General features: G+C 52.4%; 1 protein-coding gene across 1 annotated transcript in view; it reads right to left on the bottom strand.

Moving 5' to 3' along the window:
* Nucleotides 1–2397: 2397 nt before the first annotated feature.
* HCN4 (hyperpolarization activated cyclic nucleotide gated potassium channel 4) overlaps nt 2398–26829 on the bottom strand; it is a 100672-nt gene continuing 76240 nt past the window's right edge. The window contains exons 5-8 of the mRNA XM_059482326.1: nt 18798–18944; nt 17445–17685; nt 15645–15809; nt 2398–3914 (exon numbers count right to left, since the gene is read on the bottom strand). Of these exons, the coding sequence (XP_059338309.1) occupies nt 2398–3914; nt 15645–15809; nt 17445–17685; nt 18798–18944 (2070 nt within the window). The remainder of the gene's footprint in view (nt 3915–15644; nt 15810–17444; nt 17686–18797; nt 18945–26829) is intronic.

The raw sequence follows: 26829 nt of genomic DNA, 5'->3' as shown, positions 1-26829 counted from the left end.
CTGGAAACCCAAAGAGATTCCCCAAAGAGGGAAGCAAAGCCAAGGAGGATGTCCTGCAGTGAGGAGGGGGCATGGCCGGGCAGTGCCAGCCCTGGCTGTCCCCTGAGGGTCCCCAGGGTGCCCAGGACTCAGGGCCAGTGCAGCAGCCATGGGACAGGAGCCCAGGAGGGCTGCAGACCCTTCCCCCCTGCCTGCCCAGCCCACCCCAAACCCTCCAGGTGCTCGGCCTCTGGCACACAGGGGAAAGGTTTGCTAAAAACCCAAAAAACTGTAAAGGATATTGTGAATCTTCCTTCTACCTCTGAAAACATGAGAGGGTCTGTGAGTCTGCTTCAACTCCTGTTTCAAGATGAACCTGTACATATTTGGAAAAGCAGGATCTAGAGGTTATAATTGTCACCTGCCAATCAGCCCTGCAGGAGGGTCAGAACTGACACGTATTTTCATTTAAAACTAGGATATACATATATATATATAAATATGTGTGTGTGTGTGTGCTGACACATGTGCATAAATAGACTACAGATGTGTGTGACTACCCTACAGATAGAAAAGCAGGTGTGTAGATATAGATACATCTATAAAATCTATACAAACACACACACACACACACACTCACCCTCCCACCACACTCACACAGACAGAGCTGGATGGAGCCAGTAGAAAAAGCATTTCCAGAGTTCCCCTGACCCTTTTTAAGGAAGACCAAAGCTGATCACATCTGAATTCAGAGCCACCAAAGCAGGGTGAAGCAGGAGTGCCCAGGAATGCAACATTCAAGGTGCAGGCACGTGGCAGAGAGTTCTGCAGACGGGTCGGTATAAAAACAACCATCAGCCAGGGCTGGGGCAGGGACAGGGAGCTCCAGGGGCTGGGAAATGGGGGTGGGGAAGTTTTTGGCACTGCTGCATGAGTCTCTGTCCCCTTGAGGGCTGGGCACAGAAGGAGGCTGGATGTGTCTCTAAGGAGTGTTAGAAAAGTTGAGCACCTGACTCGGACAGTGAGGTGGCCACAGACACCCCTCGGCCTAAGGAAACCCCAAACAGAGAGAGAGGGAGGACCAAGTGACGCAAGAGGAGATGTGTGCCCTGGAGGTAAAGGCTGTGGCTTCTCAGTGCTGCTGGCCCCGCTCTGTCCCCGCCCCACTGGGAGTGTCCCCAAAGCCCAGCCCCAGTGCCCCCGGGGACGCTGCAGGGTGTCAGGGGAAGCCCACCAGGTGCAGGCTCTTATTGCTGGTGAAATCAAACAAAGATTTCGGTTCCCCCAGCAGGGGACAAGCACAGACCATGGCTGACCAAATTTCTGGGCTGATCTGGTTTTAATGGTAAAAACAGAATTGTAAATCTTGGAACTGTCCTGGTGCCTCCCACTGCCCCGGGCTAAGGAGGAGGAGGAGGAGGAGGGCTGGGGACTGCACCCCACTGCTCAGTCCTTTCTAGTTCTCCTCAGAGCAGTCACCCAGGGACACTGAGACACTGAAGTGACAGAGGGGACGTTAAAGCACTGCCTCTTCCTCCATCCCTCCTGTTTGCACACACCACGGAGAGGCTGAAGCTTGGGGCCTTCTGCCTGGGGTGCCCACATGCCAAAGCACAGAGGGATCATCCCTGCCCTCCCTGTGCCTTACAGGGGATTGCTCCTTGTTCCCACTGCAGCATCAGTGGAGTAAGAAAGGGACAATCTGCAGCGAGGCCTGTCCATCTCCTGGTCACCTTCATCTTCCTCAGCTGGAGTCCAACCCAAACCTCAGCCCCTGGGAAATCCCTCGAGGGGTGTACAAGAGTGAACTCACCCCTTCCCAGCTCCTCTGTGACCTGCTGAGGACAGGGAGGGACACCTGGCAGGGAGAGAGGGACACCTGTGGCGTGTGCTGGGCCAGCCATGTCCCCAGCCCCAGGGTCACAGCTGGGGCAAAGCTGAGGCCAACCAGGGCTGCTCTACAAACACCAGCTACAGGCCTGACCCCACAGCCCCTTCTGTGGCCCACATCAACCTCGGGTCTTTGTCTCAACAGGAAAACCTTTTTGGTGGCTTCTATGGCTGCTCATTCACGTGTTCCAGCTCAGGCACATGCCCCGGCTGTGCGTTACCTCGTTGGATTAAATTTGCTCGTATCCTTTTTGTCCTGTGTATTAAAATATTCTATAAAATCAAGTGACCAAAAATCTATAGCTCTAAGAATACCTGGTTATCTTCTTTTTTTTTTCCCGTTGTTTTTCATGTGTTTTTTTTTTCTTTGTTTCTAAGCACAGTTAAACCTAAACAAAAGAAATTGAGGGGAAACAAAAGAAAACAAAGCAGGAGTGGCGCAGAAGGGGAAGGAAAGGAAAAAATCGCTCGGTGAACTCATCAGGAACTGAAGGGCAGAGCTGGCACAGGCAGCTCCTGCCGGAGTCCTCACAAATTGGAGGGCAGTTTGGACCTGACGGGCTCCAGATCCCCCGTGAGCACTATGGACTCTTTGCGCCCGCCGGCGGCCAAGGCCAGCGGGTGTGGCAGAGAACCTGAGGACATCTGGCGTGGCAGCGTCACCCGCCCGGGGACCGAGCTGCAAGGCTTGCCCAGGAGTCCGCTCCCGCCGCCACCGCCGGGGAAAGGGGAGAAGCTGGAAACAGATTCTCTAGAGGAATGAGGAGAGCTGTGGCGGCCCAGCGTCTGAGCCAGCTCCTGGGGCAGGGAGGGCTGGGATGCCGAGATCAGCTTGATGTCCTGGTTGAGGCGCGGCGGCAGCGCCTGGGCCGGGGGGCTGGCGGGCTGCGGCAGCAGCAGCGAGCCATGCGAGCCCGAGGGCCCCGCGGCGCCGCTCTGGAAAGTTCTGGTGGCCACCGGGCTCTGGCTGGGAGGACTAAGGCCAGAAGGGGTGTAACAGGGAGAGGCGATGCCGGGCTGCTGCAGCGGGGCCGCGGGGGCGAAGGGAGGCCGCTCCTGGTGGAGCTGGGCTATCGTTCCAGTCACAGATCCTAAAGCACTTGGATGTGTTTGGCACAGCCCCGCGGACGGCCCGCCCGAGGCCTGCGCCAGCTGGCTTAGGCTGGAGGATGGAGAGTTGGAAGAAGGAGGGGCTTGGAAGTGGTTCAATCCCCCCAGGGTCCCACTGCCCGAGAGCTGCTGCTGCTGCTGCTGCGACTGTCCCCCCTGCAGTGGTCTCGTGGTGGGCTGGAACTGGTTCAGGAGACTGGGGGGGGAGTTTGATGAGAGCTGCGTGAGCGATGTCGATGGGGAGCTGGCTGTGGCTTGCTGGAAGTGCCCAAACCCACTGCTGGACAGGGCCGGCTGCTGCTGCTGCTGCTGCGGGGGCTGAGCCGCGCCTAAGGGTGACCCCGAGGGTGCACTCTGGAACTGGCTCAGCCCCACCGAGGAGGCGCTGCCGAGCCCCGGCTGGCCGGAGCCCCCCGGAGGGGACCCCACCTGGAACTGGCCCAGGCCGGCGGCGGCCGAGAAGCCGGCGAGCTGCTGGATGTGGAAGGAGGAGGACGAGGGCGTCTCGGCGCCCGGCGTGTGCAGCTGTGAGGGCGTGCTGGACGGGGAGCCCACTGCCGAGGGGCCGGCGGACGGGACGAGCGACTGGAACCTCTTCAGCTGCCTGGGGGTCTGGTTGGGCTGCTGGCCCAGCGAGCCCAGCACGGACACGGGCGGGCGGAAGATGGCCGTGGGCAGGCGCGGGTGGTGCGTGAGGGCGATGGCCACCGAGGTGGTGGCGGCGGCCGCCTGCAGCGGGGCCTGGATCAGCGGCGTCCAGATCACCGGCGTGGGCGTGGAGGCGGCGGCCGCGGCCGCCTGCACGTTGTGGGCACAGTGAGCCATCTCCCGGTCGTGCTGCACGATCTGCTGGATGATCTCGTTCTCCTGGTAGTTGAACACCCCCGAGTTGAGGTCGTGCTGTACTTTGTGGAGCAGGATGGAGTTCTTCTTGCCTGTGGAGGAAGGGAGGAGAGAAAGGGTTGTGGTGGTGTTCACAGGGGTCCCAGGATGAGGGAGAGACGAGGATCTGACTCCATGTTTCAGAAGGCTTGATTTATTACTTTATGATATATATTATATCAAAACTATACTAAAAGAATAGAATAAATATATAGAATATATAATATAATATATATAATATATAAGAATTGAAGAAATATATTCTATTTCATTCTATTACATTCGAATATATAATATATAATATATAATATATAATATATAATATATAATATATAATATATAATATAATATAATATAATACATTATATATTATATTATTTATATTATATTACATTGTGATATATATTATATTAAAACTGTACTAAAAGAATAGAAGAAAGGATTTCATCAGAAGGCTAGCAAGCAAGGAAAAAGAAAGGAATGATAACAAAATCCTGTGACTGACCAGCGAGTCTGAAACAGCCAGACTGTAATTGGCCATTAATTTTTTTAGAAACAACCTCATGAGACCAATCAAAGATGCACTCCACAGCAGCAGATAATCATTGTTTGCATTTTGTTCCTGAGGCCTCTCAGCTTCTCAGGAGAAAAAATCCTAAGGAAAGGATTTTCCATAAAAGATGTCTGTGACAAAGGGTCACTGTGGGTGACAGAGCACAGGTGGAGCTTCCTGCCCCACTTCTCTGAATGCCTCCCCTTGGTGCCCTGCACAGCCTCTGCCCCAGCAGTGAGATGGCAAACACCACATCTGCTGCTCCTGTGGAATCCACAGCCTCAGGTCCCTCAGAGCTGTATGTCCAACCCATCCTTAGGCAGTACCAGCACTGCTGGGAAGCGTGGCAGACTGGCAGCAAAAAGCTGATGGATTTGGAAGATTCCCATTTTGTACCTGAGCCTCTATTAGAAAAAAAGAATAAAAACTCAAAATATAAAATCAGTGAAGTGTTCAGCCAGTCTCCTTCCTTCACCTTTTCCTCACCTGTCTCTGGTGCCTTGGTCACTCTGGAGTCAAATATAGAGGAAAAGGAGATGTGAAAATGATATTTCCCTCTGAGTCAAGACTTGATAGTCTTGGAGTCTTTTCCAACCTGAATGATTCTGTGATTCTATTCATGAGCTGGAAAAGCTCAGCTGGGCCAGGTAGGACCCTCAGGCATCCTGCAGCTCCTGTGCCCTTGGAGCCCCAGCTTCAGGGAATGTTCCAGCTGGATTCCCAGCCTGCAGCCAGAGTTTAACTCAGCTCTTTGCCCCTGCAATGGGCTGGAAAATGCCATGGAATGATTTGTCCAGCCTGGGAGTGCAGCTGCCATGGAGGGATCACTCCTGGGCTAGGGACAGAGCCAGCCAGGGCAGGGCCTGGCACCAGAGGGATTTCCTTTTGATCCCACCCAGCCAGCTCTCAGATCTTTATGATCTGAGGCACATTTAGATGACATCCAGATGGTTGTTTGTTTTTTTACTGCATGATGTAGCTTTTAAGTATGCAGCAGATAAAAGAGTAAGAGTTTAAGGACATGCCTCTTACTCCAGCCAAATGGAAAATCAAACATCTGGCAGGAGAGAGCTGGAATGGCACTGAAGAGGGAAGGTGCCACCCTGGTCTCCTAAAGATCCACTCTGCAACAGCAAAGTCTTGGATAGAACTCACTGAGCTCCAAATCCAGCACCAGAAAAAGGTGAAACAACTCCTGCACCAATAAAGAGGAAATTGTACAAGAGGAGGGAGATCCCAGTCACTCCCACCATGATGCTGGGAAGGCAAAATGTGTTTAGTTCTTGCTGCAAAGCATGGAGTGTACAGAAACCACCTCCATGAAAAACATCAGTGAGTAACCACAGCACATTCAGAAGAGAGGTGATTTCACAGCTGAGGAGGGAGCTCAGGGACAAAGGAAGCTGTTCCCAAACCTTCCCTCCCCTTGCAGGAGGAACCAGCAGACAGGATTTGAGCCAAGCCCATAAAAAAGGAAGGAGCAATCTGTAATTGCAGATACTGCCAGAACACACTGAAGGTTTTCCCTTCCCTTTTTCACATCAAGCCTTTGTCACCCCACAAAGGACAGGGGGTGGCTCTGAGGGCTCAGTGGGTAAAGCTGCAGTGGGCAGAGCTGCACTGAAATGCTGCCAGGGCTCTGATCCTGGATGTGCACCCAGGACCTGGCTGCTGTGGGGAGTGGGATGGGATGCTTAATGCTCTGCTGTTTTACCTACTGCCAATCACTCCTTGCAAAAAAAAAAAAAAAAAAAAAAAAAAAAAAAAAAAAAAAAAAAAGCAGAAAAGCTTTTGTGCTTTTGTTTCCCACTCAGAGCAAGATCCTAGCTTGGAAAGGACGTGATCCTGAAAGCAAGCAGAGTTTGGAGCTGCTCAAGTCATTCCAGGGGCTGGAAGTGTTTGTGTAGGAATTCTCTAATGGCTGGACTGGAACAGCTCTGGATACCCCAGAGACCCCAGTCCTTCCCACAGACCCCAGTCCTTCCCACAGACCCCAGTCCTTCCTACAGCCAGGCACAGCAGAGGCAGCACCAGGGCCACCTTTAAATGGTTCGCACAGGAGGTCACAGCACACACACCCACAGAGTCATTCCCACCCAGATCTGCTAAAATCACAGAAAATGAGCTCCACAGAGCTGCTTAACCACACTCAGAGACACAGACTGTGTGTGGAGAGAGCAGAACCCGCCTGACTGCAGCTGCAGGTGAGGGAGGAGGTGGCCAGACTGCAGCACTCCAGAGTCACAGAGGCACTGGGACTGCAGCTTTGCAATGCTGCCCTTCCCAGAGCTGAAGGGACAAATCCCAGCATGGGCCATGTGCAGGCCCTGCAGCACTGCAAGGTCAGGCTGTGCCCGGGACACACGCTGAGCTCAAAGCAGCTGGGCACAGAGCTGCTGTCCTGAGATAAAACCAGCCTGAGGGGAAGGGCCAGAGCAGGGACACGAGGAACAGCTTCCCAAACAAAGCTCCACAGCAGCCATGGCTCTGTGCTGGTGTCACCACAGCTCATCCCACTCCTCTCCCAGCACCCTAACCCCATCCCACTCCTCTCCCAGTGCCCCTCCTCATCCTACTCTCCCAGTGCTCTAACCCCATCCTACTCTCCCAGTGCCCCACTTCATCCCACTCTTCCACTGCCCTTCCTCATCCTACTCTCCCAGCACCCTAACCCCATCCCGCTCTCCCAGTGCCCCATCCCATCCCATCCCATCCCATCCCATCCCACTCCTGTCCCAGCACCCTAACGCCATCCCACTCCTGTCCCAGTGCCCTGGCTGTGGTTCTGGGGCTGGTCCCAGAGCAGGGTGTCCCTGAAGCCCTGCACTGTGGAAAGCCCCACTGATTTCTGGCACCTGCAACCTGGGCTACTGAGGTGGGAGAAACTACCCCAGGTAATGGGGACATGAGATGGGATCCAGCTCTGAGGGTCTCCTGCTCAGTGCCCTGGAGGTCTGTGTTGCCATGGATTCATCAGTAGGGAGAGAATAATGCTGTGCCTGCAAGCTGCCCTTGTAGAGCATTTCTGTGGGTGCATTTCTGTGATTCCCAGGAGAAACCACCCTGGATATCACCCAGCTGCACTCCAGGGGCTCCACAGCCCAGCTGAACACAGACCATGCTGAGGCTTTCCAAAGGTGCCTGGTATTTACTGGAAGTGGTTTGATCAAAGCTCCTTAGCTTTGTGTCAAGTTGATGAAGTAATACCAGTAAAAAGCTTGGAATGATTATTTCTGTTGTTTTTTAAACCAGAACACTCCATTTTCCCTTTGAAATCACATTACACTTCACTGTTTTCCTGAGCCCAGCTTGCCTCTATTAGCTGTTCCATTAGATCACATTTTTCTCTTCTGATTTGCCAAGAAAATATCAAATTTCTCCTCCAGAACACTGCAGAAGATTACACAAAACATTCTTCCAGCCATGGAAGGGGAGAGGAATTTTTATAAACCATTTTTTAAAACAGTAACTGGTTGGCAAACTGAAAAATTAATTGACTTCCTCATTCTAATGAATTGCCTCATTTACACAGTGTTTCCACATGCCAGTATAAGCCCTGTGGGTTGCTGCTGGAGAAGATCCTGCTTGCCACCAGCCCCAGAGCAGAGTCCTGCTGGAACAAACATTCCTGAGGTCCTGCACGAGACAGAAAAGGGGAGTGGGACTGACTTTGCTTGGGCTGAGATTGGTGCTGAGATTTTTCCTTCTCATGGCATTGAGGAACCAGTTCCAACCCCTTTTCCTGGCCTGGGTTCCTTGTCCCAGCCCCTGGGCAGGAGGAGGGGGATGCAGCTGATGAGTTTGGCCCTGGGGACCCCCCTGAGATGAGGTTCTGTCCCCAGCCCTGCTCAGTGACCCCAGGGAGTCACTCCTGTGCTCCTGCTCAGCCATTGGGAAGCTTCATCAGGAGAAGCCAAAGGTTCTCCTGCAATCCAACCTGGGAGGCTGAATTTGTCCTTCTGGGATGTTCATCCCACAGAAATCAAAGTGCTGGGCACAGTGAGGTGCTGAGATAAACAATCCACCCCAAATCACTGCTAAAGCTGCACACCAACCCACTGAGCCACCTCAGAGCAGAGGAAGCATCTGCACCACCCCAGCCCCAGCTCCAGCTCCCCCAGAACACCCTCTGGGCTCTAAGAACTCCCTGTCTGCCTCACTGCAACAATGGGCTAAATATAGGGGGAAAAGGAAGATATTTAGAGACTTGGAGATGTTCAGAGCAAAGCTCCTGGTGCTTTGAAGTGGAGGGGGGTATGTAAAATGATGGAAACGAAGCAAACAGATGTTGCTCCCCTAATTAAGAACTGCAAAGTCAGATTTTCCTCAACTGTAGATAGCACACAAAAGAACAGGGAGAAAGGCTCATGTGATTTCATAAAAGGAGCCAGCACTCAACAATAATTCTTCTATCAAACAATCAAAATTAGCTTTCTGTTGTTAAAATTCTGCCCAGACGCAGGGGAAATTAGCTGTGACTTTCTGTTCCTTTCCCCTTTCAGTTCTCTCTGAGCCAACTGGCTGCACTTTAAGAATTCAGGTCATTAAATTGCTTTCTGAATTTGCATGTATTTGAAATAATCTCATTTTATTAGGCTGCCTTCTGCCCTGGCTTGCTGTCAGTGTGGCTGCTCCCACCACAGGGGCTTCTCTCAGGTCTTCACTGATTATTCCTGGCACCAAGGGCTGGGTTGGAGCCTGGCTGCACATCCCAGCTCTGCCCTGGAGCTGGGCTTTCCTTGCCAGGGGTTCTCCTGAGCTATCTCCTGCAGGAGTTCAGCCCCAGAGGGGGTACCCAGCCCTGCCCCAGGAGGGTTGGGAGGAGCTGCTCCAGCTCTGCTGTGGTTTCAGAGTCTGTGTGCACAGTGAAATGAGCTGGAACAGGGAATTAAAAATGATTCTTAACCCCCAGACTGTAGGTTCTTTGCCTGTTGGGAAGATGCAGGTAAAGCCCCACTGAGGTGCACTCCCTCTGTGGGGAGGTTTCTGCTCAGAATTCAGGAGCCCTTGGGGGAGAGCTCAGCAAAGCCAGCTGGATCAGCCCTAAGAGCATCCCCAGAACACTGCTCTGGAACTGGGAGTGATTTCCCTGAGAGCCTGGCTGTGTAAATCCGTGGATTTACAGAGCTCTGACACCTGCCAGGGCAGCTCTCCCTGCATCCTGCCCTTCCCTTTCTCCCTGGCTGGATCCTGTCCACTCTGGGGGTATCTTTGAAATGAACAATTCCCTCTCTTCCCTCCTGTACAGCTCAGGCCTGCCTCTGATTGCTTCCCCTCTTCCATAAACTCAATTATTCCCCAAAACTGTGATGTCCCTGTGCACAGCCACACTGCTGCAGGTCCAGCACACCCTGAATGATGTCACCTGGTGAGTCTCAGCACAGCTACACTCCAGATAAATGAAGCTCTTCCCTCCCACTCTTCACACAGAGCTTGGCAGGATGAGAAAAAATGGAATATCTGGAGCTGGGTAGGCTGTGACTGTCCATGGGGTGAGGAGCTGTGGCATCACTGCAGACTGAAACCAAGAGGTGCCTTCTTGAGTGGCACCAGTGCCAAGGTGCCTGCATGCCCTCCCCAGAGCCCTGCTGGAGGTGGCAGCTGTGACAGGCCAGGCTCTGGGACACTCTGGGCACGCTGGCACTGTCAGCTGCTGCTCTCAAGTGTGGGCTGGCTGCAGACAGCTCCTGGAGTGCCTTCAAGGCAGGGAGAGGCCCCCAGGAGGAGAGGTGTCACTGTGAGCAGCTCCTCCTTCATGTGATTAAAAAGAGGGATGAGAATTATTTATAAAGGGGCTGGAATGGTAAAATGTTCCCTGAGCAGGTGTTTTATCTCAATGCAGACAGCAAAGAGCTTTGTGGGCAGCAAAGAGCAAGGTCAAGGTCAGGGATGGGGCTCCTGAGATGGAGCAGGGTGCTGAGGACTTCTCCTGGGGTGTTGGGGCTGTGCTTTCCCCTGAGTCACAGGAGAATGGCACTTCATATTCAGGTGATCAGGGCTGCCAGGTCCCTGAGCAGGTCAGGTTCACTGAACTGATTTACATTCCCCCATGGCTGGTGAGTTACTGACCCCTCTCCTTAGGCTGAACACCAAGTATTCCAAGGCTGGGCCTTGGCTTCCAAAGAAAAGGAACTTCAGATATTCAGTTCCTGCTCAAGTCCAAGCTCCCACCTGTGGTAGGGAGCACTTCCAGGTGTGATTCACCTGAGCCACCTCAGGAGAGACAAAGCACACTCTGAGTGCCTCTTCCTCTGTGCTGAGCACACCCAGATCCCCATTGGGGTGTTGAAGGAAGACACAGAAATGCACAAGTGGCACCTGAACTTTGTTTCCTCATGGACAGCTACATTTGTGGTTATTCAGCTGATGGGAGAGGACACTACACAGGAGCAGCTCTCAGGGCTTGGATAAGAAACCTCACCTGTGCCAAGGGCTGGGAATTTGAAGGAAGCTTTGTGCCAAAGCACACACCCTCTACCACTGGGCCACAGGCACTTTTCTTCTTGCACCACTGGGTCCAGATCAGAACTGAGAACCACAGCCCCAAATCAGAGCTGTTTCTGTATCTCCTGATGGCCAGATCATCCTGCTCCTCTCACCTATGGAACAAACCTGGGGCTTTATTTGGTTAAAGTGAAAGCTGGTGTTGAGCTGAAGTTATCTGCACTCTGTTGGAATCCAAAATGCAGAAAACTCTCAGAACTTTGGGCCTGTAAGCCAAAGCTTAGAATTAAACTCATAATTTGACCTGAGAATTTGGGAAAGCCTTCCAAACTTAGGTGATAGAAGTGAGAATGTGGATTTATATTTTAAAGCAGACACATGTTAAGCTAGGTGAAGTTTAGAGTTTTAGAGTACAGCACTGTAGGTTTGTGTGCCATAACATGATTGGCTAAGAAAGCTCACACTGTAGCATGAGCCCATAAGATGAAATATTTAAGGATTGGGTCAAAACCATAAATATCCTTGTTGGCAGTGTTTTATTGGTTAATAAATCCTTAAAAGGTTTGAAACTAGAGGTCTTGTGACCTTCTGAGCCATGCAGTGAAGATGTGAGCCAAACTGACCCTTTCTGCCTTTGTAGAAGATAGGAAAAATAAATCATCTAAAGCAACTCAGAGGTCCTGTCTCTAACTCAGGCAAAATTCCCTCACAAGTGCCAAAGGGAGCAGCCCCAAAACATCCCAGCTCCCCCTTTGTGAGCATCCCTGTCCTGCAGACGAGGAGCTGAGGCTGGCAGCAAAGGCAGCACAAGGACAAGCAGGGAGTGTGAGGCAGAGCTTGGCACTGCTCCCAGCTGCTCTCCCTGGCTCACCTGGCCCAGGCCAGCCCTGCCTGGAGGCAGCACAGCCCAGGGGATCAGTCAGGACCAGACAAGCAGGGCTGCAAACCCAACAGCATCTCAACTGTGGTCACGAGCTGGCAGGCCAAGAGTTTGGGAACAGCTATTTTTGTGGTTTGTTTATAGACAAAGCTTTTAACATTTCTACCATTGTAGTATGTTGTTGACACTCTGATACTGCAATAATATCATAAATTATATTTAGAGGCTGGAATTGTGTTGTCTTGGCTTTCCTTTGGTTTTTTGGCATCTGCAATGCCTGGAGGAAACTCAAGGCATCTTTCATCCTGACTTCACTGGGATCCTTGTATCAAAACATATACAAGTGGCATTCAAAGGATGTGCATTTCAAACCATGTGGCAAAAACTTCCTGGGGAAAATGAAAACAAGAATTTCCTCTGGCTCCCAGGAGGCTTTCAGCTCTCCCCAGTGCCCTTGCTGTGGGTGGGAGGAGCTGGTGGGAGGCATTTGTGGTGTACCTCAGCACATGGAGCAGGGGCAGAGCACTGTCCCTGCCATTCCCTGGGTTTGACAGCATTCACCACCCCTGCTGGGCTCCCTCTCAATGAGCATTTAAGTGGTGCTGTTTTACAAGTGCAAATACTTGTGGAAATCTCATTTTAAGCTTCAGTGGTCACTGAAAACCAGTTTCAAAGGCAGGCAGGAACAGAAGGGTGTGATTTATGTAATGGGGCACAGCAAACTGGGGCACTTCACCAACACTGCCAGACAGAGAATTACTCACTGCAGAGAGCACAGCATCCCTGCAACCACAGACACTGCACACAGCCTCACAGCCTGGCCAGGAACAGGGGCACACAGCCTGGCAGGAACAGGGGCACACAGCCTTAGAGTCTGCCCAGGAACAGGGGAACACAACCTCACAGCCTGGCAGGAACAAGGAAGAGAGGCTGATTTTATCAGGAAGAAAATGATCATTAATCAGTGATTTCTGATTTCAGACCAATTTCATTTCTGATTTCTGGATTTCAGACCAATTTCTTTGAGTGTCCAACTGAAGTGTCACATGTGTGACATTCTGCAGGTAGAGGAGCTCTCAGAGCCTGAAGTTACTCAGACTTGAGCAGGGCCACAAATCTTTGTAGCCTCCCAGCCTCTGTCAAGTCATGGAGATGAATCCCTTCCTGCCCAATCCAGGCAGGACACCAGGATCAGCTGCCAGTAGGAGCAGAGGTTCAAGGCCACACCTCAGCTCTTTGCCCAGGGCTCTGTGTGCCTGCCAGCTCCATGCACAGCCCATGTTCCTGCAGGAACCCATGGCAGCACAGGCTGGGGGGCTCTGGCCCCTCTCCTTGCCCACCCACTGCTTCCAAACTGCTCAGCCCTGCTGTGGGAATGCTTCATCCCACCTCCATCAACCAATCCTGCTCCTGTTGCTGCATGGGCTGAGCCCCTGCCTGCTCCTTCTTCTACCCACAAAGCTGAGACCATGTCCCAGCAAATGTGACAGCTGAGATGGCCACAATACACAGAGTATTCCTATACAATTCCAGAAAGATTCACCCCATACAGAGTAACACCAGAACCTCATCAGAAGGCTTCAGGTGTGTGCCCATACAGAGTAACACCATACTACTTCAGGAAGCTGCAAACATCTGCTCTTCTTGCTCTTCAGCCCAACCTTTTACACCCCTCATGTTGATGCACTGCCCCTGTGTGCCCTCTGCTCCCTCTGGTGGTTGTCAGTGCCCCTGGGCACTCCCTGGCTCATTGCTGGCAGTGCTGCTCACAGCTGTGCCCACTGGGGATGAGCTGCAGCCCCACTCCCAATCACCACAAACTCTGTGCCTACAAGATCACCCTTTCCAAACCCCCCAGTGGCCAGACATCCCATAAACATCTCCCAGTGGGACTGGCTGGGCTGGGCTTTTTCCTCCCTGCTCCCTTGATGCATAGGGGGAATATTGGATGGATCTTATCCTGGTACCAGAACAGAGACAGGGCCCTCTGAATCACCTCCTGTACTCACTGTGGCCTGGGTTTCCCAAGGACATTGTCACCCTGGGCTTCCCCAGGACATTGTCACCCTGTGTTTCCCCAGGACATTGTCACCCTGGGCTTCCCAAGGACATTGTCACCTGGGCAGAAGGGAGCCAGGGAATGCACCACTGACATGGAAAGAGGATTCCATTTGCTTGCTCCTTGTGCACAGATCCTGAGCTGGATGGGACAGGACCAAAACTGGTCCTGCTTTTGTTCATCCCTGCTTTTCAAGAACTGCTGTTCCTCAACTTCAGTCCTCCAGAATGATTCCTGCACCTCCAGAGAGCCTCAGCAGAGTGCAGTAACCTTGAATTCCCTCCAAAGTCACAGACTGGTACAGAACCACTGCACTGCTCATTCTGGATGGTGCATGTTCCAGAGGAAGGGAAGAAATGCCTTATTTCCAAAGTCAGGGAATTCCATGGGATCTCCAGGAGGGTGTCCAGAGCTCCCCTGGGCTCTTGTGGGGCAGCCATAGCTGAGCAGAGCTGGGCACCACCAAGGGCTGTGGAGGAGCCATTTCACAACAGCTCAGATGAGGAGTTAAGGGAGCAGGCAGCTCTCAAGGGTGAGTGCCAGGGAAACCAGGGCACAGCAGGACTTTCAGTGGCACAGGGACCAGCAGGAGGAAGGGGGGGCATGGGCAGAGCCCTGCAGCAAAGGGCCTGTTGTTCCACTTGCTGTGTGTCACCTTCTGACCTTATGCTGACATTTGCAGCTGTCTGTGCAAGGGGAGCTCTCTTAGGGGAAGACGCACGTGAGGTTCTTTGAGCTGGGTCAGAATTTTCCATGGATTTCAGTTACGTGTGCAGGAGCACAGAGCACAGGACAGGAAGCACAGGATGTTCTGCCCACCTGATCCCACAGTCCCAGAGAGCACCAGGCTGGAAAGCTGAGCAGCACTGAGCACCCAGACCTGCAGAACTTGAGATAAAGCCAAGCTGGTCCATCCCTGCATTGATTTCACATTTTCTCTGTCATTTGTACAGCCTCACTGAAATAACCCAAATGTTGGGCCTACTGCCACCTCCACCAGGGCCTCATTAGCCTGGGCTTTGCCAAAGCTGTTCTTCAGCTCAAAGCCCTTTCCTCAGGGGTCCCACTCTGTGTTTGCAGCAGGTAATGAGATGCAGAGGATCCAGTGTCCCTGGCTGGAGAAGCCCCAGAGGCACTGCAGCCCTTGCTGGGATGCCAGTTTAGCCCCTATCCCCCTCCCCTGATCACCTTCCTGGCCCTCTGCACTGTGCCCAGAGCTCCATGAGCAAAGCACTGGGAATGCAGGCACTGTGAGGGGATGGATAAGGAGCTGCAGGAGTTAGACTGGGACTCCAAAAAGTTCCTCAGCTCTGCAGCCTTTGCATGAGTCACTTCATCTCTGTTAAACACCTCTGGCTGTGACCAAGGAATGCTCTCCTGGTCTTTAGCTGGGGAAGAGACACTTGGAAAAGATGTTTGCAGCAGAGGTTGTGTCTCCCACAGGACAGGGAGCATGCTGGGATGGATTGTGACCATCACAGAATCCCAGTATAGTTTGGGTTGGAATGGACCTTAAAGGTGATCTAGTCCAGGATGCCTTCCACTGTCCCAGTGTGCTCCAAGCCTTAGTGTCCAACTTGGCTTTGGACACTTCAAAGATCCAGGAGCAGCCACAGCTGCTCTGGGCACCCTGTGCCAGGGCCTGCCCACCCTCCCAGGGAAGAATTTCTCCCTAAAATCCAACCTAAACTTACCCCCAGTAGGTTTAGATTGGAGTCCTTGACGGAGCTGAAGCTCAAGGAGAGCCAGGCTGGGATCTCCATCACTTCCCAACTGCAGCACACCAAGCCTGGAGAAGGGCTGCCAAGGCAGCAAGTAAGGAAGGAGACTCTCCCCCCTGTACTCACCAATCCTGTCCAGCCTGTCCAGAGCCACAGTCTCGAAGGCTCTCCTCATCATGGGGTACTCCTCCAGAACCTCGTTGAAGTTGTCCACGGACAGCGAGTACAGGCGGCAGTAGGTGTCGGCACGCACGCTGGCTGTGCGCCGGCCACGCGTCAGCAGGCAGATCTCTGCAGGCAGAGAGAGGCTCAGACAGGGCATGGGCACCAGCACAGCACCCCTGCAACCCTCCCTGCAGTGCCCTGCCAGCCTCCCTCCCTGCAGTGCCCTCCTAGCCTCCCCTCCCTGCAGTGCCCTGCCAGCCTCCCTCCCTTGCAGTGCCCTCCCAGCCTCCCCTCCCACAGAAAACCCAGCCACAGTTCACAATCTGTGTGCAGCTTGAGGCAGCTGGCACACAGAGTTGCCCTCACGGGTTCTGCTGGTCCAGTCAGGCACACAAGGTTTGTTCTGGGGGATTATCAAAGGCAGCATTGTGTGTTCACACTGGAGGAGTTGTGTTTCTCCAGCTCCTTGTGGGCACTGGGAGCAGAAGGTCAAGCCGTGCTCTCATTGAAGCCAATTGTCTCTAGATTTGTAGAGAGGCTCTGTGCTGATCTGTGCCTTTGGTGCCTGGCTGTAATTTTGATCTCTGTACCTGGAACATTTGTCTTTCCTGAGTTTTCAAGGATTTTGATGTCTATGCCATGAGCACTGTCAGGGAAAGCCACATCAGTGGCACCTCCCAGCTTGGGGTGTATTTACACTGCTGTCACACACTCCTCACTGCTCAGCTGGTAACTGAACACAAAGCCCTGCATTCAACCACAGCTCCTTGAGCACCCAACAGAGAGCTTCCAAATCCTGCTTTCCCACAGAGCCTGGGCAGCAAAGACAGGCACTCCAGGACACATGGTGTGGGCTGCAGAGTCACAGCACTGTGCTCCCCGTGTGTGTTGGGTGCCAATCCTCCTGAACCTTTCCTTGGATCCATGCTGAGCCTCCCCAAAGCCCTGCTCCAGCAGCACCACAAGGTTATGAGTGTGCTCCCAGGCTGCTTTCCCAAGGAAATGATGCTTAGGAGACAGTGCCACGTGTATGAGGAGTTGTGATGGAATGTCACAGGCAAGTTCAATCCCATCTGATCCTGACTCCAACCCTCCAGCTCCAAATGCCAGGCTGCAAAACCCTTGTACCTAAGTGAGGTGCAGACAGGTTGTTCCACATGAACCAGGAGTGTGGGAAATGCATAATAAGAATTTTTTAGAGGAAAGGCCTGGAAGGTTTTGCTCTGTCTCCCCTCAGCAGATCATCAGAGGTGGTGCACTCAGAGCTTGTCCTGCAAGCTGCCTGTCTGCTGCCTGGGATCTTCCCATTGTCATAACCATGTAATGAGAGTAATGCTGGAAAATAAAACAGTTCAAGGCACGTTCCTAGCAGTCCTGTCCTGTTTGTGATTTGTGCATAACCTCCAGCTGGTGATACCCAACATCAGTAGGACAAAGGCAGGTTCTAGAGAAGGACCCAATCTCTATGACTGTGCAGAACTGACAGGCCAAACACATGCCTGGGATGTGAGCTGCTGGCATCTTCCCATTGTCATAACCATGTAATGAGAGTGATGCTGGAAAATACAACAGCTCAAGGCACGTTCCCAGCAGTCCTGTCCTGTTTGTGATTTGTACACAGCCCCCAGCCAGTGACACACCCCCTGTCTGGGAAGCTGCCCAGAGATGGAGAAGGAGGTGCTGGGGTCAGTCCCACATGGATCCAGGAATGGCTGAGCACAGCAGCCCTGTGGCTGTGGAGGCTCAGGGAGCAGCACACACCTCCAAAGTAGGAGCCATCAGCCAGCTTGGTCTCCTTGTTGCCCTTGGTGAGGACGCTGACCACGCCGTGCTGGATGAAGTACATCTTCTTGCCGATGGTGCCCTCCCGGATGATGTAGTCCCCGGGCTGGAACACCTCAAACTTCAGCTTGGTCAGCATGGACGTCACAAAGTTGGGGTCTGCGTTGGCAAACAGGGGCATGGAGGCCACCAGCTTGCGGCAGTTGAAGTTGATGATCTCCTGAGCAGGTGGGGTGTGAAGGAGAGAGAGGAAGAGGAGAGGACACACATGTTAGTCAACCTGTGAGGATCCCCACCTGACCTGTGCATTTAAAGTGGGATAAAATGGCTGTGCCTTGGTCTGGCTGGATGGGCTCTGGATGCTCAGAGCAGAGCTGGAGCCAGCGCCACACTCACTGCCTTCACCCCTCTGCCTCCCCTGAGAAGGGACAACACTCAAACCTCCCAAACACACACAGCATTCCTGTTTCTGCAGGAAACCTTGGGCTGTGAGGAAGCACAGCAGCAGTGAAATGCTGCCTGACAAAGCCCAGGGCTCCTCTTTGGGCAGGTGTCATAACTCACCTTGGCAGCCCCTGGTTCTCTGCTGCCCTTGCTTGTCAATGAGCTGTAAAACAGCACCAATGTGCCCAGGAGGAGAATGATCTCGGGCAGATGGGGACAGTGTTAGGAGAGGAGGGAGAGGTGCTCACCAGGCACTGGGTAGAGGCTGGATCATCAATCCTGGCTGCAGAAAGCCCAGCTCAGCTCTCAGCTGTCACCACAGCCAGGCTGTGCCTCCCCTGGGGCTCTGTGTCACTCGCAGGGGTGACAGCTCAGGAGCTGCTCTGTGCCCCAGCAGCCCCCACTCAGGACATGGTGCTGAGCCCATCACCCAGCACAGCACTCCATGGAACAGGGATAACTGGAGCAGGAACAGAGAGAGCTGGGGAAGCATCTGTGTTCCCCCATGGGGGTTTTCAGAGGGGTCCCCTTTGAGACTTCAGCAAAACTAGTTTTAAATCCTGGCTGGCACTTGCTCAGCTTTTCTCTCTTCCATGGAGGAACATTGCTGGGGGACAAAGACAGAAGGTAGGCTCCTTCTGGAGCTGGTGGGTGACACACTGGTGACATCCCAGGGACAACCAGGCTTCAGCTGGGAAGGAAAGGGGGCTTCTCTGAAGGCTCCTCCTTCCTATGACCACTGGGTGAGCAGGGCATGGATGATGCCAGCACTCCATGCCAACTTTTAGCCAAACACATGAACTGGGAGCTTCCTGAGCCCCTGGCCCAGGAGCTCCAGAGGTGCCAGAGGTGCTGGGAACCTGCCCTGCCCCCTGGCTGCCCTCTTACCTCCCGCAGGGGTTCGCTCAGCTCCCCCAGGATGCTCTCCTCATCGAACATCTTGCCCTGGTAGCGGTGCTCGTAGTAGTCGTGGATGCGCTGCCGCATGTCAGCGGGCAGCTTGTGGAAGGACATGTACTGCTCCACCTGTTTGTACTGAGCAGGGACACACAAGGGGCACTGGTTACCAGGACATGTCACAAACTCATGGGCAGCATATACTGGCCCTGCTTCCTTCATCTACAGAAGTGGAAGGACAGGTCCTGCTCCTCCTGTTTGTACTGAGCAGGGACACACAATGTCAATGAAATGCTACCAGGACATGTCACAAACTCATGGGCTGCCTGTGCTGGCCCTGCTCCCTTCACTCACAGCAGTGGAAGGACATGTACTGCTCCTCCTGTTTGTACTGAGCAGGGAAGACATGAGGGGCACCAGTTACCAGGACATGTCACAGACTCATGGGCAGCCTGGGCTGGCCCTGCTCCCTTCACTCACAGCAGTGGAAGGACATGTACTGCTCCTCCTGTTTGTACTGAGCAGGGAGACATGAGGCCACCAGGACATGTCACAAACTCATGGGCAGCCTGTGCTGGCTTCCCCTGCAGCAGTGGAAGGACATGTCCTGCTCCTCCTGCTTGTACTGAGCAGGGACACACAATGTCAATGAGCTGCTACCAGGACATGTCACAAACTCATCGGCGGCCTGTGCTGGCCCTGCTGCCTTCCCCTGCAGCAGTGGAAGGACATGTACTGCTCCTGTTTGTACTGAGCAGGGACACACAAGGGGCACCAGTTACCAGGACATGTCACAGACTCATGGGCAGCCGGTGCTGGCCCTGCTCCCTTCCCCTGCAGCAGTGGAAGGACATGTACTGCTCCTCCTGTTTGTACTGAGCAGGGACACACAGTGTCAATGAGCTGTTACCAGGACATGTCACAGACGCATGGGCAGCCTGTGCTGGCTTCTCCTGCAGCAGAGGAAGGATATGTACTGCTCCTCCTGTTTGTGCTGAGCAGGGAGACATAAGGGCCACCAGGACATGTCACAAACTCATGGGCAGCCTGTTCCCTTCCCCTGCAGCAGCAGGGAGGGCCTGTTCCATCCATGGGGAGTGTGCAGACTGCCCTGCTGTGTTCCCCAAGTGGCTGCCCTATGGTTTAACCTTAGACTCATCCTCAGCTGGGTGCCCTGTGCTCACTGCCCAGGTGCTGAGCAGCCTGTGCTCCCTTCCACACAGCCCTGTGGCAGCAGCACCCTAGCCACAAACACAACTTCCCCAGGCATCCTCCTGGGAAAGGCTGGGAGAAGATCAGAGAAAAGAATAAGAACCAATTCTTATCTTCACTTGCTGCAGCTGATATTGTGAACATTGGAATGTGTTATGGAGATTTGTTTATCAAAGGGTGGTTTCTTAATTAGCCAATGGTGATGGTGTTTGGACTAGAGGACCAATTAGGTCAACCTGTATCTGTCTATAAAAGAGCAATGAGTCTCTTAATAAAGATTATTATTAATCAGCCTTCTGTAACACATGGAGTCAATGCTAATTATTACCTGGCTGGGGGCTAATTACCATGACACAGCCCCAGCTGGGAGCAGGGCTGAGGAGGGAGTGCCTGGCTGGGGGTGCCCTCCCAGCAAACAGGAGTGTGCAGGGTGGGAGCAGGAGAGCCCAAGAACCCCCAGGTGTTGGAATGGAAACCCCTCAGGGCACAGGCCCAGAAAGGAATCCAGGCCCAGGGACTGAACTGAAACCCCAGAGAAACTGAGATATGAAGGTATCTTAATATATGAGATATGAAGATATGAAGAAACTGAGATACATGAGGCCACAAAGTGGAATAGAAATATAGATTTTAGCTTTTAGTAGAAACTTACACTAAGTGCCTTGAGTATCTAAAAAGCTACAGCAGAGAGCAGAGGCCTTTTTGTCCTTAGGCAAATTCTACCATAGTTAGTGGTATTTCCATAAAGTTACCCTTCCCCAGACCCAACGTAAACTTGAACTGTTGTTCACATTTTTCAGATATAGTGTTCCCATGAACAACAAAAACTGACAGAAATACATACATGGTTCTGAGTAATAATCTAGTAATGTTGTGTAAAATCTTAGAATTACTAGAATCACTAGAATTAGGGCATGATTAGATAAAAAAGAAAAATGAAAACCTTCTATTAAACTTATTAGTTTATAATCATATTTAACCTATACTATATATGCTAGAGACCCTTCCTGCTCACTCACTCCCTCCTTGCCTACCCAAGATCCCACTCAGGAGTTGTTTCACTGCTGCTACCACAGCAGAGATAACACTGCATCCCCTTGGAACTCTCACCTTCAGAAGATCTTAGAAGAATACAGAATAAAAACTTGAGTGTGGCACAGCAGCAGCCTGTTCCTTTTACTCTCACCTAGTGTGAATCACAAACCCACAGCCCAGGAAGGTTTTTCCATGGCACAGGGCAGGACAGGGGCCAGCTGGGCTCCAGAGCTGTCACAGCCCCAGGGGCTGTAGCAGGGCAAGCACAGGACCTGCCCTGGCTGTGGGCTCACAGCAGAGGGGCACACCTGGATCAATATCCTGGTTTTTGGGCTGGAGCTGCAGCTCCCAGCCCCTGCTTCTCCCCTCTGTGCTCCTGCCCACCCTGCCATGATGGAACCTTTGCTTTCCCATCACTTTCTTCCCCTTTTCTTCACTCCTGTGCTCCAAGGATTTGCCCTAATCCCTCCACATTTTCAGCTGCTGGTTCACATTTCCATGGGGTCACTTCCAGTGGAATACAGGGCACACAGTGACTGATGGCAGAGCTTTGGGGATGGATGGTGCTTTCTGTGAGTAAAGGACACCTCCCAAAGAGCCAGGGCTGTAGCAGGGTCCTGCTGCCCTGCAGGTGCTGCAGGACAAGGTGTGTGCAGGGAATGGTCACACTGCTCTCAGTACAGGACAATCCTCAGTGTGTACTGCACTAACTGCTGACAGAAGGACTGTGCTGCTCCTTTCCCAGCCCTATTTCCCTTCTTCTCCCTGATAAATGTGAGTGTCCCTTTAGTGCAGGAGAGCCTGATCAGTGGAGTTGTGCTCGTTAGAGCCCCAGCTCCTGCTCCAGGGACAGCCTGTGCTGGCACTGCCACCATGCACCAGAGGGCATCACTCCAGAAGCCAAGGTGGCAGAGGGGACACTCAGGGCTTCCTGGCATTCCCAAAGCACAGCAACTGCTTGGAGATACTCCTGATCCCTCCAGCCTGACCAAAGGGAAGGGAGTCCCCACCTGCCACTGTCCCTTTGTCACCTGTGTGGCTCAGGCTCTGCAGGGATGGCTGTGGCAGCTCAGGATGTGCTGGGTGCCCCAAGGAAATGAGGCAGGAAAGGAAGGGGAAAGCAGCAGCAGAGTGGAGGACAGCAGCTCCCTTGTGGGCAGCTCACCCAAAGAGAGTTTTGGAGGTTATGGTGCTCCAAGCAGAAGGTTTCAGGGTTTGTGATGTCTGCTGCCACTGCAGCCTGAGACAGCCATGGGACAAACCAGGCCCAGGATGTGTGGGACTCTCACCAGGGAAAGGGAAATCATGAGGCACAAGCTTCTGCTGACTCAGGTTTATTAAATTCATCTAAAATCCACCAAGAGCTCTGCTTGCTTCAATATGCTGCATTTTTGTTGAATAAATGATTTGCCAAAAATATCCCCTGAGGCTCTCAGCTTTAGTGCAGTGATTGAGCAGGAGCAGTGGCCAGTGTCACCAGGAGCCTCTCCTCACCTGCTGCAGCCACCTGCCCCTGTCCCTGTCCTCTGCTCCACTGTCACCTGCTGTCCATCTTAACTGCCCTTTGCTCCTTGGGAAAAACATCCCCACACTCCAAAAATGCATTGGGACTCTGCTTATTCACCACTGAACATGGATTTATGGCTTTGCAACAAACAGCAATAAATTACTGCTCTGCAGTGTCCCCAGGGCTTGTCAGAGTCCCCTGTCACCGCTGTCCCCAGATAAGGCTCCCAGGGAAAACAGGACAAATTTACTCCCCCACAAATAAAGGTGCTGCTTCCCATTGCAAATGGAAATCAGGGTTATAAAAGCAAGCTGTGAAATAAGGAACCATCATTCTCTGTCATGGTTAAGGAGAGGGAGATCTTGTCTCTCCTGCCTCTGCTGGTGCTCCCTCCTCTCAGCCATGAGGGTTTTGGGGCTCTCAGCACTCCCTTGTGCAGAGATGGGGTCAGAATTGAGAGCATCAACCCCTTCTTTCCATGGCTTGAGAACTGAAGATTCACTGGGGTTTTCCCCCTTCCCTTGGAGCTGCTGAAGGCCCCACTCTTGTGGGGTCAGGCAGATGATGGCACACTCAGCTGGCCCTCTCTAGAGCCACTTGGTGTCCCTTTGCTGCCTTCCACCCCTTCCCCTCCTCCTCCTCTCTGCTCAGCCTCCCACTTGTCCCCTGTCCCCAGCCTGACCTGTGCTCAGAGCTTAGTGGCCTCTCTGAGTTCAACTCAAAACACTCATTTAGGAATTACTGCAATCTCTCTGAAGACAATCGAGGCCATTTAAATCCCAGCTCATTTTCTTAAGTCTGTTTTTCCTCAGATAGCCCTTGAAGGAGGTATTAATATATCAAAAGGAAACCATTCAGCTGAGGATTTTTGCTGCTCTAGCTGGCCACTTTCCCTCCTCTCTCACCACCTCCCTCCCCTTCTAGCAAAGCTCTGACACTCACAGCCCAAAGAGAACTGAGGATTTTTAACTCCTTCCATGCCCTCAATATCTATCAGGGATAAATCACTGAATAGATTCAATCCTGCCCCAGTTCTGAAGGTGAAAACCACCAAGCACAGGGGGGATTATTGATGGCCTCCACAATCCCTGAGAGTCCCTCCCAACCCTGTGCATTCCATGATTCTGGCACTGCTTGGATCCTCCCAGGATTAGCCTGAGATCCCTGTAGCACTGGGTTTAACCCCACTCACAAATATCTCCACATCTGGAGCCCACAGAAGCCACCAGAGATGCACCTGTGGGAGGAGCAGGAGGCTCCAGAGGAGCATTTCAGCTCAGGGAAGGACCCCTGGGAGCCACCCTGAGCAGAGCTGGGCTCTCCAAGGGGATCAGTGCTCCACAGGGGTAAGATCAGCTCATGGGATTCACCACATGGAGCCTGCTGGTAGGACACAGTGCAGTCTTGGGTTTATTTTCCCTGATTTCTGATTAAGAGTCAAAGAGTGTAGCTCCCCAGCATTCAGCAATCATCAAACCCAAGGAAATGCTGACTTCTGGGGTTTTTTTCTCTCTTAAGCCATTCATATTCCTACCCTCAGGATCTATTCTATCCTACAGCTTACTCATGGTCATTCTCATGGAGTCACAGGAGGGGTTTAAGGAACAACAGAAGTTCTGTGACAAAAAGCTAGCAGCTAGCTCCCTCCATTCTGCAGGAGCTTTGTCTGATGTCCTGGTTGTGAGCCTTTCCAAAGGCTGCATTCATTGATTCCTGCACCATGGCCCTGCCTCATTGTGCTCATTTGCTCAGATTTCCACCAGAAAATGACTTTCAAGTGTCACCTCCTGGGAAACCTGCAACACTTTCCCTTACTGCACAGTGCCTTGGGGAATTATCTCACCCAGGGTCAGGCTCCTGATCCCTTGCTGTGGTACAGACAATTCCTGGAGCTCTTCTCCCACTTCTATCTACATTCCTGGCACTGGGGATGACTGTGAGTTGCCTCCCCTCAGTCCCATCAGCTCCTGTTCAGGCAGGGATTTTGGAGAACCCCATTCCTGTTCAAGCAGGGATTTTGGGCAATCCCGCTCCTGTTCAGGAGCAGATTTTGGAGAACCCCGTTCCTGTTCAGGCAGGAATTTTGGTCAGTCCCATTCAGGCAAGGATTTTGGACAATCCCATTCCTGTTCAAGCAGGGATTTTGGACAATCCCATTCCTGTTCAAGCAGGGATTTTGGGCAGTCCAATTCTTGTTCAGGCAGGGATTTTGAACAATCCCATTTCTGTTCAGGCAGGGATTTTGGACAGTCCCATTCCTGGGCTGGGAGGTGGCAGTGGGCTGAGCAGGATCAATAATGAGCCTGATGAACCCCCTGTTTGCTTCTGACATCTCTGCTGCTCAGGGCTCTGAGGAAGGCAAATGCAGGAGCTGTGGGACAAATCCCTCTGCATGAAATGCTGTGTTCTAAGGTCTAATCCTGTGCATGCCCAGAGGATGCAATATGGACAAACCTGCATATCAGGACCATGGAACAGCCTGGTTGCCCTGGGAATGACCCTGAAGGGAGTGCCTGGCTGGGCTGGAGAGGCCACATCCTGCCAGAAGGCACCAGGCCAGCACAGGGCACTTCTGGCCATGGCCAATCCATCTTTAGAAATATCCCAGGACATTGTGGAGATGTCAGATCACTGGAGCCACACATCCAGAATGGGACAGGGCAAGGGGACCAGCAGTACTCTGTGCAGAAGAGCAGAAGTGGGGAAATGAGGTGAGATGTGCCCCCAAAGGCTGGAGATGGGGACAGGGGAGCGGGGGCTGTGTGTGCTGCAGCATCAGCTCTTCAGCTATTTATTTATTTATTTATTTATCTATTTACTTATCTATTTATTTATTTATTTACAGCTCCAGTGCCAACATGAATTCCCAGACTGATACTGAAGTCTGAAACCCCTCCCTGGGGTGGAAGAGCTGCCAAGGCAGGGAGGTTCCCTTGCCAGGACAGCACAGACAGGTGCTACATGGTGGTCACAGGACAGAAGGACCTGTCTGCCTTCCAGGCCCAGGGTGGAGATGTCACAATCTGAGCTGTTCCTGCCATGTTTTACAGCCTCAGAATGAGCCTGCTCTCAGGAATGGGTAAATTAAGTTCACCAGTGACACATTCTCCTGCAGGAGCAGGAACTGCTGAGCCCTGGTCTGGTTAAGGCAGTTTGCACCTCAAGTCTTTCTGAAAAGAAGCCATGAGGTTTTCATTAAACAAACATTTCTGTTTTCTAACCAATCCAGGATTCTTTCAGGGAAAGGATTAAACAAACCTAAACCAACTGACACAATTTCTGAGTTTCTGGCTGACATGAACACTCCATTACCTGTTTCTTGCATGGTTTTGGCTCTGCAGAAAAGCAAAGCTGGGGCCCTGACACCATCACTGCAGCCATCATTTATCAGCCTTGTTATCAGCTCAGGCTGCTTTGATTGACAGTAGTGTGGGACACAACACTGCTCAGGCCATCTCTGCACAGAGGGAACAAAACCCCAGTGCTGGCATGACAGGATAAAGCCAGGCTCTCCAAACTTTTTCCAATTAGGAAATTTGATTACATTTTGCATTTGATTAAGTGCTGCAAACACCTTTAATTTCTGGAGTGCTGCACTTCCTGCCCTCTCCTTCACACACATTACCCAAGGAGTGAGTGAGCTCTGCAGCTCCCCTGACCTCCACCATGGGTGCTGGCCCAGGAGGAGACTCCTCCAGAAGCCTCTGAGCTCAGGGAATGTGGGGACAATCCCTGAGAAGTTCCTGGTGACCAGTACTCTCAGGAATGTCACTTCCAACCCTGCCCAGAGTGGCAGAGCATGTGAGGTTCCCCCTGCCAGCTCAGTGGTAGGAAACTGTGGAAGTGTGTGCCCACTGCAGGCTCCCAGAGCCACCACAGTGTGTCTGTGTCCCTGGCTGAGCCAGCCCTGAGCCCCAGCAACCATCACAGCTCCAGCAAAGGGTTAATCTGGTGTTCCCAAGCCAGGGGCTGGATCCGCATCTGGGCACTCAGCAACACCTGAAAGATTTTCCTCAAGTCTATTTGTCTAAATATTCTGAGGTTGATGAGACTCTGGAACTCTGCAGCACCTTGGAGCTGTGAGTTCCACTGTTTCCTCATGGAGCATAAAAAAGCCCAAATCACTCTTTGAACTTGTTGATAGTAAAACTGTTATTTTACTATTAAACTGAAACTATTATTATTCTGGTGTCCAAGAAGGAGCAAGGACTGCCTGAGCCCAGGACAGGTCCCCAGCTCTCAGAGCAGTGGGCAGGCCAAGGGCACTGT

The sequence above is a fragment of the Ammospiza nelsoni genome, chromosome 14 (genome assembly GCF_027579445.1).
Source record: "Ammospiza nelsoni isolate bAmmNel1 chromosome 14, bAmmNel1.pri, whole genome shotgun sequence".
Classification (NCBI taxonomy): domain Eukaryota; kingdom Metazoa; phylum Chordata; class Aves; order Passeriformes; family Passerellidae; genus Ammospiza; species Ammospiza nelsoni.
This window is presented reverse-complemented; position numbering and strand designations above follow the sequence as displayed.